General features: G+C 40.7%; 1 protein-coding gene across 1 annotated transcript in view; it reads right to left on the bottom strand.

Annotated features, from left to right (window-relative positions):
- LOC308296723 (cadherin-11-like) overlaps positions 1-17,067 on the bottom strand; it is a gene marked incomplete at both ends in the record, with an annotated part of 101,956 nt that overhangs the window by 68,518 nt on the left and 16,371 nt on the right. The window contains 1 exon segment of the mRNA XM_080740051.1: positions 1,938-2,057. Coding sequence (XP_080596177.1) covers positions 1,938-2,057 — 120 coding nt within the window.

The following is a 17,067-nucleotide window of genomic DNA, read 5'->3' as shown; positions in this document are numbered from 1 at the left end:
CCAGGGACCCCCAGGGACCCCCAGGAACCCCCAGGAACCCCCAGGAACCCTGATACAACATTAGTGTTTCAGCAGACCTGGCAACAGACCTGGCAACACGACCTGGCAACACTGTACTTATAATGAACAGACCTGGCAACATTGTACTTATAATGAGCAGATCTGGCAACACTGTACTTATAATGAGCAGATCTGGCAACACTGTACTTATAATGAGCAGACCTGGCAACATTGTACTTATAATGAGCAGACCTGGCAACATTGTACTTATAATGAGCAGATCTGGCAACACTGTACTTATAATGAGCAGATCTGGCAACATTGTACTTATAATGAGCAGACCTGGCAACATTGTACTTATAATGAGCAGATCTGGCAACACTGTACTTATAATGAGCAGATCTGGCAACATTGTACTTATAATGAGCAGACCTGGCAACACTGTACTTATAATGAGCAGATCTGGCAACATTCCAACCAATGGTGATCATGAAAACAGTGGGATATTTTCTGAAACACTAATGTTGTATCAGGGTTCCTGGGGGTTCCTGGGGGTTCCTGGGGGTCCCTGGGGGTCCCTGGGGGTCCCTGGAGACCCTGGGGGACCCTGGGGGTCCCGGTCTGCTTAGTGAATGAAGCTGCACTGGTGAGAGGATCATGTGATTAGGAGAGGGGGAGGGGCTGACTTCAGCAGGAAACATGAAGCAAACAGAGTTTGCAGAGGTTTGACAACAATCAGAGAAAGAGCTTTTTAATCAGATTGTGTTCTGGAGTTTTAACTTAATGTTAGGATTAACAGTTTTTAATCAGATTATGTTCTGGTGTTTTAACTTAATGTTAGGATTAACAGTTTTTAATCAGATTATGTTTTTAATGTTAGGATTAACAGATTTAATCAGATTATGTTCTGGTGTTTTAACTACAGCATTATGAACAGCCCTGTTGTTTGGATTATTAACAAACACTCCTGGATTAGTAAAGTAATCCAATACTTGAACTCAAGGACACATTTTGACAGCAACATTCAGTTGCAGTGTGGACTGGAGTGATCTGTATACCATATGGATGGAATATTGACTGGAATGATCTGTAAACCATGTGGATGGACTGGAGTGATCTGTAAACCATGTGGATGGACTGGAGTGATCTGTAAACCATGTGGATGGACTGGAGTGATCTGTAAACCATGTGGATGGACCTGAGAGGACAACAACGGGTAGGACAACACTCTACAACTTTGTTTGGCTCTGCACTATTGGCTTGTGTTGGTACTAGTGAGTACTATTGGCTTGTGTTGGTACTAGTGAGTACTATTGGCTTGTGTTGGTACTAGTGAGTATTATTGGCTTGTGTTGGTACTAGTGAGTATTATTGGCTTGTGTTGGTACTAGTGAGTACTATTGGCTTGTGTTGGTACTAGTGAGTATTATTGGCTTGTGTTGGTACTAGTGAGTATTATTGGCTTGTGTTGGTACTAGTGAGTACTATTGGCTTGTGTTGGTACTAGTGAGTACTATTGGCTTGTGTTGGTACTATTGAGTATTATTGGCTTGTGTTGGTACTAGTGAGTACTATTGGCTTGTGTTGGTACTATTGAGTATTATTGGCTTGTGTTGGTACTAGTGAGTATTATTGGCTTGTGTTGGTACTAGTTAGTATTATTGGCTTGTGTTGGTACTAGTGAGTACTATTGGCTTGTGTTGGTACTAGTGAGTACTATTGGCTTGTGTTGGTACTAGTGAGTACTATTGGCTTGTGTTGGTACTAGTGAGTACTATTGGTGTGTGTGTGTGTGTGTGTGTGTGTGTGTGTGTGTGTGTGTGTGTGTGTGTGTGTGTGTGTGTGTGTGTGTGTGTGTGTGTGTGTGTGTGTGTGTGTGTGTGTGTGTGTGTGTGTGTGTGTGTGTGTGTGTGTGTGTGTGTGTGTGTGTGGATCACCTGTCTGTGGCTCCACAGAGAAGTAAGGTTGTCCTTGCAGGATGCTGTACACCAGTCTGGCACTGTTCCCATAGGTGGGGTCATCGTTGTCTGTGGCCGTCACCTGAATCACTGACGTACCTGCACACAGACACACAGACAGATTAGAGCAGGGGCCAAGGACCCCTTAGTTGAGAGAGAGATGAAGCAGGGACCCCTTAGTTGAGAGAGAGATGAAGCAGGGACACAACCTGTTCATAGACTCCATATATAGTTTCATTGTTTGACAGCACAATCATCATTTTTGATTCATGTCAATTTGTGTTTTCAGATATTTAACCACTTGAACCGTCAATACTTAATAAACTTGACCTTTCACTCTGTACTTTGTCTGCTCTTTTTCCTTCTACACCAAACCTCTTTGCCGAAAAAAGCTCACAACGCCTCGCAGCTGTGAGCTTGTAGATCTGCTATTTTTGGCTAAAGTTCTCCGAATATAGACGATATAGGGCTTCACGTGGTTAATATAAAAAAGGAGGAAAAAATGGTTTTATCACAAAAAGATTTGGAGGAGTAGTAACTCTGAGGACCCCCTGTTGAAGACCCCTGGATTGTGGTGTGTGTGTGTGTGTGTGTGTGTGTGTGTGTGTGTGTGTGTGTGTGTGTGTGTGTGTGTGTGTGTGTGTGTGTGTGTGTGTGTGTGTGTGTGTGTGTGTGTGTGTGTGTGTGTGTGTGTGTGTGTGTGTGTGCGCGCGCGCGTGCGTGTCTCTCACTGCAACGTTTTGCGTTTTCTGTGGAAATGGATTTGTCCGGATTTGTTTTTAATTGGCCACATCGATTAGGTTTGTTTCCTTTTGGTGGTTTTGTGTGTTTGTGTTTCATTAATCTGATCATTAGTTCCTCCTTTAAGTGATCTTAAAGTTATATTTAATGACTGAATAGTTCCTCCTTTAAGTGATCTTAAAGTTATATTTAATGACTGCATAGTTCCTCCTTTAAAGGAGTGGCGACACCGGCCGAAAATTAACATTATGATACAATAGGTCACGTGGTGTTTCTTCAAACAGTCTGAGAAGGAGGCGGGGCCGTATCAGTTAGTAGTGAATGTATACTTCGTCCGTCGTGCGGTGCCGCGCAATGCATACTTCGTCCGTCGTGCGGTGCCGCGCACAACCTTGTTGTTAGCGTGTAGCGTGGCTAGCGCTGCACCGCACGGCTATTTGCGAGAGCTATTGTGTGTGTACACACACACACACAGGCTACACACACAGAGTGTATGAGCCACGGACCTCAGTCCTCTGAAACAGCATGACATATGTCTGCTAAAAGGGCTCAAAGCTGCCGAGGAGGAGGAGATAGCTGGACGCTCGTTCTAAGCTTGCTCCGGTGTTTCCCCCAGTGCGCCTAGAGTTTAGAAACTCGCCTCCCTACCTCCAGTTCAGCCAATCACAAGCTTCAAAAATGAGTGCGGGCGCGGTTTTCCCCCAGTGCGCCTAGAATTTAGAAACTCGCGTCCCGGCCAGGTCCTCCAGTCAGGTTTAGCGGAAGACACAGCAGGGTATGGCCGACAAAACCGTCCCTTAGACGGGGAGAAGCGTGTTGACCCTCGTGACCCTTTTTTGGAGAAGACATGTAATTTTTTACCGGTCTAATGGTGAATGGTGTATAATTTTTACCCCTAGAACTGATAGTTTTAAAGTTGGTTTAGAAAGTCGGAAACACGCCTCGGACAGCTTTTTTTGGGGCAGTTTCAAAAGATAATGATATGGATACTCGACTCCGCGAGTCTCCGCCCCTCCCCCATATTAGCCCAATCAAATTAATGTATTGCCGTTACTGTACAGAAAGTACTACTTTCAGTACAGTAACTACAATAAATTAATTTGATTGGGTAATTTAACATGGGGGTACATGACATCATTAAAAAAATTGGCTAATTTGATAGCCATAATTAGCTGTTTTGGCCGTGTCACGCCCCCTTTAAGTGACCTTAAAGTTATATTTAAATATTTAATGACTGAATAGTTCCTCCTTTAAGTGACCTTAAAGTTATATTTAAATATTTAATGGCTGAATAGTTCCTCCTTTAAGTGACCTTAAAGTTATAATGACTGAATAGTTCCTCCTTTAAGTGATCTTAAAGTTATATTTAATGACTGAATAGTTCCTCCTTTAAGTGATCTTAAAGTTATATTTAATGACTGAATAGTTCCTCCTTTAAGTGACCTTTAAGTGACCTTAAAGTTATATTTAAATATTTAATGACAGAATAGTTCCTCCTTTAAGTGACCTTAGAGTTATATTTGAATATTTAATGACAGAATAGTTCCTCCTTTAAGTGACCTTAAAGTTATATTTAAATATTTAATGACAGAATAGTTCCTCCTTTAAGTGACCTTAAAGTTATATTTAAATATTTAATGACAGAATAGTTCCTCCTTTAAGTGACCTTAAAGTTATATTTGAATATTTAATGACAGAATAGTTCCTCCTTTAAGTGACCTTTAAGTGACCTTAAAGTTATATTTAATGACTGAATAGTTCCTCCTTTAAGTGATCTTAAAGTTATATTTAATGACTGAATAGTTCCTCCTTTAAGTGACCTTAAAGTTATATTTGAATATTTAATGACAGAATAGTTCCTCCTTTAAGTGACCTTTAAGTGACCTTAAAGTTATATTTAATGACTGAATAGTTCCTCCTTTAAGTGATCTTAAAGTTATATTTAATGACAGAATAGTTCCTCCTTTAAGTGACCTTTAAGTGACCTTAAAGTTATATTTAATGACTGAATAGTTCCTCCTTTAAGTGATCTTAAAGTTATATTTAATGACTGAATAGTTCCTCCTTTAAGTAACCTTAAAGTTATATTTTATGACTGAATAGTTCCTCCTTTAAGTGATCTTAAAGTTATATTTAATGACTGAATAGTTCCTCCTTTAAGTGACCTTAAAGTTATAATGCTATGGTTCCTGAAGAACAGGAACTTCTATCTGGCACTAAGAAACCCAAGAGCTTAACTTTGTAAACCTTAAAGAGGCGGTGCCATAGTTTTGTACTTTTTCTAGTGTCCATGTGCCTAGTGGTTGTTATGAGCAATTATGTATTCTCTTTGTATTTGGGTTTTTAGTTAGAATCAACCCCTCCCCATAATTACCATTCACCCAACACATGTGGGTGTGGCCAACTTCAGCTGGGTCACCACCCACCATGACAACCACGCATACCAATGAACTGGTGGGTGTGGCCACATAAAAACATAATTTTAACTCTTTCTGTACACCTTTTTGGAAAAATTCTTCCTCAGAGTATAATCATAATAGTAGATAATGATGTTTTATAGAGGGGAAAATCATGGCGCCCCATCTTTAAAACTGCTGTGCTGCCTCTGGGCAACTGATTTCCCCCCTTGGGACAATAAAGGTATCTACAGTATATATGTAGTTTATTCAGCAGTGTGGGATGGTTTACGGCGTCAAACACCTTTTGGAGGTCCATCCAACATGACCATGCCACAGTATTTGCCAGAGTCTACTTGGCGACTGAGATGTTCTGAAGCCCGGTGAGAATTCCAGAAGTACTTTCAGTTCAGTGAGATATTTAGGTTATTATGTTATGTTATATTTAAAGGTTATTATTTCAGTTCAGTGAGATATTTAGGTTATTATTATGGAACAAAGGTTTTTTTTTTAGGTTTTCAACCCGTCATCAGTTTAATATTACAGTGAGTTTGTGATCTTAGATGTGCTATCAGGTTAAAGACTTATATTTACACCTAGACATGTGTTCCTCTGCTTGGATCTGCTTTTCCTCGTCCCGTCCAGGAAGTGAAGCTCAATCCATAGGAACAAATAAATAAATAAATTAAAGCTGCAAGCAGCGATGACCGGGCCCTCGCAGCTCTACCCACGTCACAAGGCCAGCAGCCAATCAGAAACCAAACAGGAAGTCAGCCATTTTGACTAATTAGTGGCGTTTTGGCGCATTTTTGGTTGTTATCACGGGTCGCACTCTAACGATATTTTAAAGTTTTTCTCAAAAAAAATTTTTTGAGAAAAAAAAAAATTTAAGACAAAAAAATTGAGAAAAAAAATTTGAGAAAAAAAAATTTGAGAAAAAAAAATTGAGAAAAAAAAATGAGAAAAAAAAATTGAGAAAAAAAATTTTTTTGAGAAAAATTTTTTTTTGAGAAAAAAACAATTTTTGAGAAAAAAAAATTTGAGAAAAAAAAAATTGAGAAAAAAAAGAATTTTGAGAAAAAAAATATTTTGAGAAAAAAAAATGTTGAGAAAAAAAAGTTATGACACCAGCCGCGAGTCTGTACAACAAACGGTTCATAAGTTATAGAGGCACTTCCTGTTTGGTGAAGGGCACTTCCTGTTTGGCGAAGGAAGCGCCAATTAAGGTTAAGGACTCTTAATCAAGTCATATGACCAGCCACAACTCTGTACGATAAACGGTTGATGAGTAACAGCCAAAAAAGGAACAATCAAGTTTCGGCCAATCAGAAGAGGGGGCGGGGCTTAGTTAAACCAATTAAGGTGAAGGACACTTAGTCAAGTCATATGATACCAGTCACAACTCTGTACGATAAACGGTTGATGAGTAACAGCCAAAAAAAGGAACAATCAAGTATGGACCAATCAGAAGAGGGGTTACTTCCTGTTTGGTGAAGGAAGTTTGATGCTTCGCCACGGGCACGCCGTTTTACGAAAACTCACGATTTTGATAACTTTTTATCGTTAAGGTGTCTTGAGTATGCCGAGCGAACTTGAAGTTGATCCGATTAACCCCCTAGGAGGAGTTCGTTAAAGTGTGACAAGTGAAAACGGTCAAAAATACACCAAAACGCCACTAATTAGTCAAAATGGCTGACTACCTGTTTGGTTTCGGACGTGGCGCCGAGAGACTTTTTTGTGAGTCTGGACACGATACAGATGTGTACCGATTTTCGTACTTGTGGGTGAAACCGTATGGTGGGGCTTGAGGCACGAAGTTTTGTAGGGGGCGCTATTGAGCCATTATGCCACGCCCCCTTTTTTTTTTTTTTAAATACGAAATTTTTCGCCACTTGTGATGTGTGTGCAAAGTTGCGCAACTTTTGGAGTACGTTTTGCGGCTCAAAAACACGATTCATTCGGCGGAAGAATAATAATCTTTGCAAATACAATAGGGTCCTCACACACTGTGTGTGCTCGGGCCCTAATAAACTAAAAGTCCAGACTCCAGAGACACCAGTTTCCTTTCCCTCAACGATGTGTAGAGGAGAGCAGTGGCGTCAGTTCAGAAAAAGCTAAGGTATGGCAACATGACTGGTGTCTTGCATGCAAGACACCAGTCATGTTGCCATACCTTAGCAACAGGCATGATACGTTCATTTTAAGAAGTACATTTTTCCCCCCCGTTTTCTACGGTTTCTTGGGCTGGATATGGCAGCCTGGAACGGTTGTTCAAGTGCAGCTAAACTTGGCATGTTAGTAAACGTGCCACACTTAACAATAATGCATTGCACCTGTGCAGCTGACCTGCAGAACCTGGGAATATACCATTCGGGAGAATATAATTATAATTTATTTATTTATAACTTATTAGGGTAATAATAATTGTTACCCTTATTACCCTTATTATTATTATTATTATTATATAAAACATGTTCCAAAGGACCTTCACGCGTCCTCTGATGCCTCCCGGTGTGAATTAATTTATGCATTAAATGACTTGAAGAAGAATAACAATAATACAGTAAAATGTTCTGCTTTGCTGAAGAGAACAGAGAACAGCTGTGCTTTTAAATCTGCCCCCAGGGATCAATAAAGCATTTTAATTATATTCTATATCATGTTTTATTTATTTAATTAATGAGTTAATTAAATTAATCTGTGTTTGATGTTTTAACTTGTGTTGTGCTTGCTAAACACGTCCAGGGACATTTCATTGATTATCATTATTTTATTAGATCAAAATGGAGAACAGTACAAGTACAGTCAATACAATAGAAATGTAGTACAGCAGGGGTCTTCAACATTTTCAGAACAAGGACCCCTTAGTTGAGAGAGAGATGAAGCAGGGACCCCCACAACCTGTTCATAGATTCCATTTAGTTTCATCGTTTGACAGCACAATCGTCAGTGAATTTTGGATTCATGTCAATTTGTGTTTTCAGATATTTAACCACTTGAACCGTCAATACTTAATAAATTGACCTTTCACTCTGTACTTAGTCTGTTCTTTTTCCCCTCTACACCAAAGCTCTTTGCCCTGCGAGGCGTTGTGAGCTTGTAGATCTGCTATTTTTGGCTAAAGTTCTCAGAATATGGATGTTAGCGTTCAAGTGGTCAGTGTTGGGAAAGTTCACTTTCAAAATGAACTAGTTCAAGTTCAAGTTCATAATTCTACATTTTGAACTAAAGTTCATGGTTCCCCAAAATGAACTAACTTAGTTCTTTTTAGTTCTTTTTTAACCATAATATTTTTATACTTTTGGCTATTCAAATGTTTTTTGTTTTTTTGTTTTTTACGTTGCTGCAAGCTATTATTTGTCATAATTAGTGACACAGCCCAAATAGAACCACAGACAGCAATTACTGTATTTCATCCAACTTTAACATTGAAGTGCCCACAATAATTTAGGTGCCCACCACTAGTGCCCAGTCTTCCTGCACCCTCATAATGACTGATCACTCACTGACTTTTCATTTAGACCAGCAGGATATAATTGCAATACACAATAATAAATTCTATTGTGTTATAACCACTATCATAATCTGTTATTGTGTATTATAATTATCATAGTAATACATTAATACTTTATAAGCCTAGTGTATTATAATCACAGTTATAATCCATTATAGTGTATTATAATTTAGGATAGTTGTAATACAAATTTATATTGTATAATAATCACAATTAACACTTTGACTGCCAGACCCCCCCACCCCCCTCCCCCGGCCAATGCCACCATCAAGGCCCATTCATTTCTGCCCCCATTCCAGAGAATAAATTGAAAATGATGCGATGTGAATATCGGAACAAAAATGGGAGATTTGGTAAAAGAGGATTTTTTTTTTTACTAAAAAAAATTTGGAGTGATTTCGGTGAGCGGTTTTGGAGATAGGTGCTCGAGAGTGCACACTGCGCAAACCAGTCAATAACCTCAGAAATCTAGATTCTGAGATATTTGAGTTCAAAGAAAAAAAACTTTAGGAAGCCATAGCAACAAATTGGTAAATGGTAACGGAACACAAGTACCCTTGACAGAAAGAATAGCATGCATACTTTCATTTTATGCAAAGAAAGTGAAACAAATATTGTACCATCGTCTAGTTTCAAGGGGGCAAAGTGAAAAAGTATGAAATGACTCAGAAGGTGGAAATTGCCTTACATTTTGATAGAACTATGCACTGTGAATTCACTGTGTTTTTACCTGGTCTAAAAGGTCAGGAAGACAAAAAGTCAGAAAAGCGATGTCAACCTTTTATTTTATGGCAACATCGAACCCTAACCCTGGTGAGTACCTCACACATCCAGCATGAACATATTTATGTTCAACAATATTTACAAATATTTCCAAAAAAAAAATCACAAATATGACTTCACAAAAATAAAATATAACTGGATAAAAGTAAAATAAAATAAATGGGCAGCAAGTAAAGAATAAATAAAATAATATAAAAGTCAAAATAAAGTACTGTATTCTCAAAAAAGGCATTCAACAAGCCAACATTCAGGAGTCAAAGGCACCACAAATCAAGGTCAAAGATGGTACTGTTCACTGTGTGTGTGTGTGTGTGTGTGTGTGTGTGTGTGTGTGTGTGTGTGTGTGTGTGTGTGTGTGTGTGTGTGTGTGTGTGTGTGTGTGTGTGTGTGTGTGTGTGTGTGTGTGTGTGTGTGTGTGCGCACGCGTGCGTGCGTGCACCTCAGGTACCTCAAAATGGCCTGGTACCTGTTCCTTGCCATTGTTCTGGGAAAGTACAGCGTCGGCATGGCAATGTTTTTTGACCAGTGCATGGCTCTCCGGCTTGTGAACGATAGCTGTGAGGAAGAGAAGTCCCAGAAAGTTCTTCAGCTCCCCTAGAGTGACATTGGTCCAGGCAGCGAACCTACAGTGTGTATGACCTATGCCTGACTCCTCCGCTCTCGCTATCTCCGCCATCATACTGTCCTCTGCGTTGTCATTGGTCTGGTTGCAGATCGGGCTCCCATCCTTCCTCCATCCAGTCAGACTCCACGGGCCCTGTATATGATAGAAATAAATAAAAAATACTAAATGATCGTGCTTCTGTATAATTTGTATGTTCTTTAGCAAAGGCTGTCGCACAAAAGTAGTGAAAACAGCAGATCTACAAGCACACAACGCCTCGCGGTGCGAGGCGTTGTGTGCTTGTAGACACACACACACACACACACACACACACACACACACACACACACACACACACACACACACACACAGATTGTATTACTAAACTATCTATCTAGGTATACACACACAATAAAAACTAAACTATAAAGAAATGTATTCTTACTGGAAGAAGTTGGAGGAACTTCATACACCACAAACCATGGATTGACATCTAGACCTACTGCACATACAGTATGAAACAGAGCTGATACCTTTATGTACTATGAGGAAAATAATGCTGCTATTTGTACCCTGTATATATATAAAATGACACAATGCGACATAGCTCTGTTTGAACAATGCTGTACCCCCTCCAAATGTATATTTTCAACTGTTTTTTTTATTGTATTTGTGATACTTGCTTTGGCAATGTAAACGTATGTTTTCTCATGCCAATAAAGCTCCTTTGAATTGAATTGTATATTACCAAATGCACCCCACGTGGAAAAAAAACAATAGCAGGTCAGGCTTATTGATTGATTGAAGAATGTATTACAAGCTTGCATTAGAAAGAAGTAGACCTACAGATTCATGGCTCATTTCCACAGGAACACACTTTATGCATCTCATACAGTGGTGTGTGTTCTAGACTTTTTTTGAGGGCATACGATCAGCTACTATTCGGGCTAATCCTACCTGCCCCTGCCTTTTATTTTCCGACAGCAGACGCCGTATACGTGCGTTACAGGTAGAACTCAGCACTGAGCTCATATAACATTGAAAGACAGACGTAAAGAACAAAGTGAATCGTAGAGAACAAACTTTGTAACGCTTACCGGGTTCGCAGTGCATCCTACAGGGTGCGGGGAGAAACGGCAGCAATCGGTGCTCTGCCTTCTGGCCGCCAGATCCAAAATCGAGGCCGTGGATCCTACCAGCCGAGGCCTTCGATGAACCGATCGCCCGTTAGGAGCTCTTCTCGCCGCCAGATCCAAAATCGAGGCAGTGGATGTAGCAGCAGAGGCCCTCGCTAGTCGCTGATGAACCGATCGTGGAAGAGCGCCGGCCACCGCCGTTGACTGCGGGCTTGGTGTCCAGAGTCAGACTGTCCACGGGGCATGGCGCGGGGGGGTGTCGCTCTCCATTCCGACATGTCGCCACTCCGCTGACCCGGCGCGGGGAGAGACCACGGGATGCGGGGCATGATTCTATGATTTTATAACTAAATTCTCTGCTGCTTCTGATTCTCGCTCTTTCTCTCAATATATCTCTCTCTCCCTCTGATTGCTGTGTGTCCGGTTACGTAAAGTCACTCTTGTTGTTTGTATAATGGGCCTCTAGAGTAGACCCTTGTGTCTGGGGGGAACCGGCCAATCAGCATGCTTGAATTTGGTAACATGAGCGTGTGATGTCATGCAGGGGCGTCAATTGGGTATGGCAGGGGTATGCAGCTGCCATACCTTGACAGGGGGAAATAATAAAAATGTACTTTTCATCGTGCCTGTTGCTAAGGTATGGCAACATGACTGGTGTCTTCACCAGACACCAGTCATGTTGCCATACCTTAGCTTGTTCTGAACTGACGCCACTGAATTGTCATGCATGACAACCGTCCCATCGTCCAAAAGGGCTGTATCTTGGTTACCGCATAGATCCAACACTGTACTACTGTAATATGAAAAAAAAGGGTCGGGCGGTATATACCTCCTAACTTTTTAATTGGCAAGATTGCGCAGGAAGTGGCGGGCGGTATATACCTCCCGTGGCAGTCAAACTGTTAAGGGTCAATTTGTTTCTTACCAATAATGGAAAATGTAGATATTTTGGTGTGGTGCGGTGCGGTGCGGTGCGGTGCGGTGTGGTGTGGTGCTAAAGCTGCAGTGGAAAAGGGGCTTATTGTGAAGTCAGGTTTCTAAACGTCGCGCCCATCTGCATGTTTAAGCATTGGTTAAAATAGCTGATCTACAAGCTCACATTGTCTTGTGGATGCGACGCGTTGTGAGCTTGCAGATCAACTATTTTCGGCATGCAACACAGTGAAGTAGTCAGGCTTTACTTGCGTTGCAAATTGCGAGACGTAACAAGGAAGAAGAGAAGCACCCAGGCAGACCGCACCAAGGCGTGCCTCAGTCTGCTCACATATCAACTTTTGTGGGGTCTTCTGCAGCTGCGGGTGTTATTTGGAGCATAATGTGAAATGTGAATGAAAAGAAAGACGCGAGGATAGAAGACCGCGGACCGAACGAGAGAACGAGCGCCGTTCATGGACGTCAGAATGAACACGTTCGACAATAGCGTTCACCAAGCGGAAACAAAGAACGTTCAGTTCACGTTCTCCCAAAATATGAACGTGTGCGTGAACGATCGTTCATTGAACGCGTTCGGGTACAACACTGCAAGTGGTTAATATAAAAAATTAGAAAAAAAAGTTTCTATCACACAAAGATTTGGAGGACCCCCTGTAGTAACTCTGAGGACCCCCTAGATAGCTACAGTCAGAATGTTGTTATGTTGATGGTAGATAGCTACAGTCAGTATGTTGTTATGTTGATGGTAGCTAGCTACAGTCAGTATGTTGTTATGTTGATGGTAGCTAGCTACAGTCAGTATGTTGATGGTAGATAGCTACAGTCGGTATGTTGTTATGTTGATGGTAGATAGCTACAGTCAGTATGTTGTTATGTTGATGGAAGATAGCTACAGTCAGTATGTTGTTATGTTGATGGTAGCTAGCTACAGTCAGTATGTTGATGGTAGCTAGCTACAGTCAGTATGTTGTTATGTTGATGGTAGCTAGCTACAGTCAGTATGTTGATGGTAGCTAGCTACAGTCAGTATGTTGTTATGTTGATGGTAGCTAGCTACAGTCAGTATGTTGATGGTAGCTAGCTACAGTCAGTATGTTGTTATGTTGATGGTAGCTAGCTACAGTCAGTATGTTGATGGTAGATAGCTACAGTCAGTATGTTGTTATGTTGATGGAAGATAGCTACAGTCAGTATGTTGATGGTAGATAGCTACAGTCAGTATGTTGTTATGTTGATGGAAGATAGCTACAGTCAGTATGTTGATGGTAGATAGCTACAGTCAGTATGTTGTTATGTTGATGGTAGCTAGCTACAGACAGTATGTTGATGGTAGATAGCTACAGTCAGTATGTTGTTATGTTGATGGAAGATAGCTACAGTCAGTATGTTGATGGTAGATAGCTACAGTCAGTATGTTGATGGTAGCTAGCTACAGTCAGTATGTTGTTATGTTGATGGTAGCTAGCTACAGTCAGTATGTTGTTATGTTGATGGTAGCTAGCTACAGTCAGTATGTTGTTATGTTGATGGTAGCTAGCTACAGTCAGTATGTTGATGGTAGATAGCTACAGTACAATTACTAAATAGCTACAGTCAGTATGTTGATAGCTACAGTCAGAACGTTGTCAGAGCCTGCAGAGAGATGAAGTCTTGGCGTCAGCGAATCCAGAAACGTGATTCCAACAACGACTCTAACAGGCTGGAACAAACAGAGCCGACCGCACGATGCTGTGGAGACGACCGCACGATCTGGCTGCGGAGGAAAAGCCCAGTCTCTCACTGTGACTGACGTCTGCTAATGAACTGACTCTCTCTGTGTGTGTGTGTGTGTGTGTGTGTGTGTGTGTGTGTGTGTGTGTGTGTGTGTGTGTGTGTGTGTGTGTGTGTGTGTGTGTGTGAGTGTGAGAGTGTGTGTGAGTGTGTGAAAGAGATCCATTATTCATTAACAGTGTACGGTAAGCTGATCGTAGGAAGCCAGACTGTGTGTGTGTGTGTGTGTGTGTGTGTGTGTGTGTGTGTGTGTGTGTGTGTGCGTGTGCGTGTGCGTGTGTGTTTCACAACAGAAAAGGGGCTTTTCCACCGGCAAATAACCGTTTTGGGTTGTTTCTCCCGCCTATGGGATGAACCAGAGGTTCTTTACAGCCTATGGGATGAACCAGAGGTTCTTTACAGCCTATGGGATGAACCAGAGGTTCTTTACAGCCTATGGGATGAACCAGAGGTGAGCTTTTCCACAGAGAACCCAGTTGGTTCTGAACCGTAAAAGTTGGTTCCGAACGGGAACCACAAAATCCTTGGTTCAATGTGGTTCAATGTGGTTCAATGTGGTTCAATCTGGTTCAATGTGGTTCAATGTGGTTCAATGTGGTTCAATCTGGTTCAATGTGGTTCAATGTGGTTCAATGTGGTTCAATGTGGTTCAATCTGGTGGAAACGCAAGCCGGTTTGCAAGAACCAACCAAGGTTTCCAAGAAAGTTTAACCGGCACTGGTTCTGGAATCAAGGTTCTTTTGGTGGAAAATGCTCCTATGTGTGTGCGCGTGTGTGTGCGCGTGTGTGTGTGTGCGCGTGTGTGCGTGCATGTGTGTGTGCGCGCGTGTGTGTGTGCGCGCGTGTGTGTGTGTGTGTGTGTGGGTGTGTGTGTGTGTGTGTGTGCGTGTGCGTGAATGTGTGAACTCTCCTGCTGTGAGAGACCAGCAGGTGGTTGGAGGTCTCCATTGATTGGTCATTGATTCATATATTGATTGATAGATTGATTGGTCATTGATTGATTGATTGGTCATTGATTCATTGATTGGTCATTGATTCATTGATTGGTCATTGATTCATCCAATGGTTGAACATTTCAACTTATTGTTCTTCTTCATGAATCAATGAAGTTATTTTAAAGACTGTTTGTTGTTTATCCTGCATGAAGTGTAAAGTGTAACACTAGGAACCAATATAGTATAGTGGAGGGTTTGGTGATATTTAAAGGTTTCCGTATGGTTTGGTTTACATGGAGCTTTTAAAGAGCATTAGTGATTTATTTCTGTATGGTTATTTGAGTATGGGATATGGTTATTTCCCTTGGGATAATAAAGGTATCTATATATCTATCTATCTATGGTTTACATGGAGCTTCATGATATTTAAAGAGCATCTATTAGTGACTTATTTCCTTCCATCCTATAAATAATGTGATCTCAGGTTTCCTGGCCTGCATGTGAAGGATTGCTTTTCTTTGAAGTTTCCCTTTTCTTTTGAAGAAAAGTAAAACGTTTTGTGGTCTTTTGTCCCGTTGTCTCCGCCTCCCCTCCGGGTGCAACCCGACACCCATGGACCCTTAAACCTCCACCACACTGGTGCATGCTGGGTAGACGGGGTGTCATGTGACCTGGTCTCTCCCTGAAGGCTTCTTAGAATAAACGTTAGAAATTAAAGAAGGATTCCTTTCTTTCACCCTGAGCCATCCTTCATTCTGAGCCTTCCTTCATTCTGAGCCTTCCTTCATTCTGAGCCATCCTTCAATGCTGTTTGGACAAGGACTTGAAGCATGTTTGTTGCATGACTGATTATAGATAACCCTGATTATAGATGACCCTGAATATAGATAACCCTGATTATAGATAACCCTGAATATAGATAACCCTGATTATAGATGACCCTGAATATAGATGACCCTGATTATAGATCAGCCTGAATATAGATAACCCTGATTATAGATAACCCTGATTATAGATAACCCTGATTATAGATAACCCTGACTATAGATAACCCTATAACTATAGATACCCTGAGCCATTCTTCAACGCTGTTTGGACAAGAAGATGAAGCATGTTGATGCATGACTGTAGATATACATACACATACAGTAGATGACTTATGACTGACTATACATACACATACAGTAGATGACTTATGACTGACTATACATACACATACAGTAGATGTGACTTATCAAAACGTCAGTAGATTTCCATTGGATTTGCAGAACATTGAGCATGTAGATCAGCTATTTGTATGACCTCCTCTGACTATGAAGGTGGATTGTGCTTTTCACCGGGAATGGAGTGGTTTCTGGACATTTATCGGGTTTCTGCTAAAATAAGCTCCATTCTCCATGATAAAATTAAAGGAAAAACAATGAAAGAAACCTGCATTTGCAGGACATATTCAAGAAAAGAGCAGTACATAGTGAAGAGTTGATATGTACTGACTGACTGACTCACTGAACTTCAAGGTTTTCATAGTAAATGCTCCCGGCGGTCGCAATAAAACTAACCTACTCATCTCTGGCACTCTAGCATAGTAGTATTAGTAGTAGTAGTAGTAGTAGTAGTAGTAGTAGTAGTAGTAGTAGTAACTCAATAACATTACTCATCTCTGGCACTCTAGCATAGTAGTATTAGTAGTAGTAGTAGTAGTAGTAGTAGTAGTAGTAGTAGTAGTAGTAGTAGTAGTAGTAGTAGTAGTAGTAGTAGTAGTAACTCACTAACATTACTCATCTCAGGTACCCTAGCATAGTAGGGTCCATGTAGGAACTCCGGAGGATTGAATAGTAGTAATGGTAATAATAGCAGTAGTAGTAGTAATAATAATAGTAGTAATAGTAATATCAGTAGTAATAGTAATAATAGCAGTAGTAGTAGTAGTAACTCACCGACATTAGACATCATGGACCCTACTACATCTAGCGTAGTAGGGTCCATGTAGGAACTCAGGAGGATTGAATAGTAGTAATAGTAATAATAGTATAGTAGTAGTAATAATAGTAGTAATAGTAATAATAGCAGTAGTAATAGTAATAATAATAGTAGTAATAGTAATAGTAGTAGTAGTAGTAGTAGTAGTAACTCACCGACATTAGACATCTCAGGTACCCTAGCGTAGTAGGGCCCATGTAGGAACTCAGGAAGATTGAATAGTAGTAATAGTAATAATAGTATAGTAGTAATAGTAATAATAGTATAGTAGTAATAGTAGTAGTAGTAGTAGTAGTAGTAGTAGTAGTAGTAGTAGT

Source organism: Nannobrachium achirus (assembly GCF_963921795.1).
Source record: "Nannobrachium achirus genome assembly, chromosome: 13".
Lineage (NCBI taxonomy): Eukaryota > Metazoa > Chordata > Actinopteri > Myctophiformes > Myctophidae > Nannobrachium > Nannobrachium achirus.
This window is presented reverse-complemented; position numbering and strand designations above follow the sequence as displayed.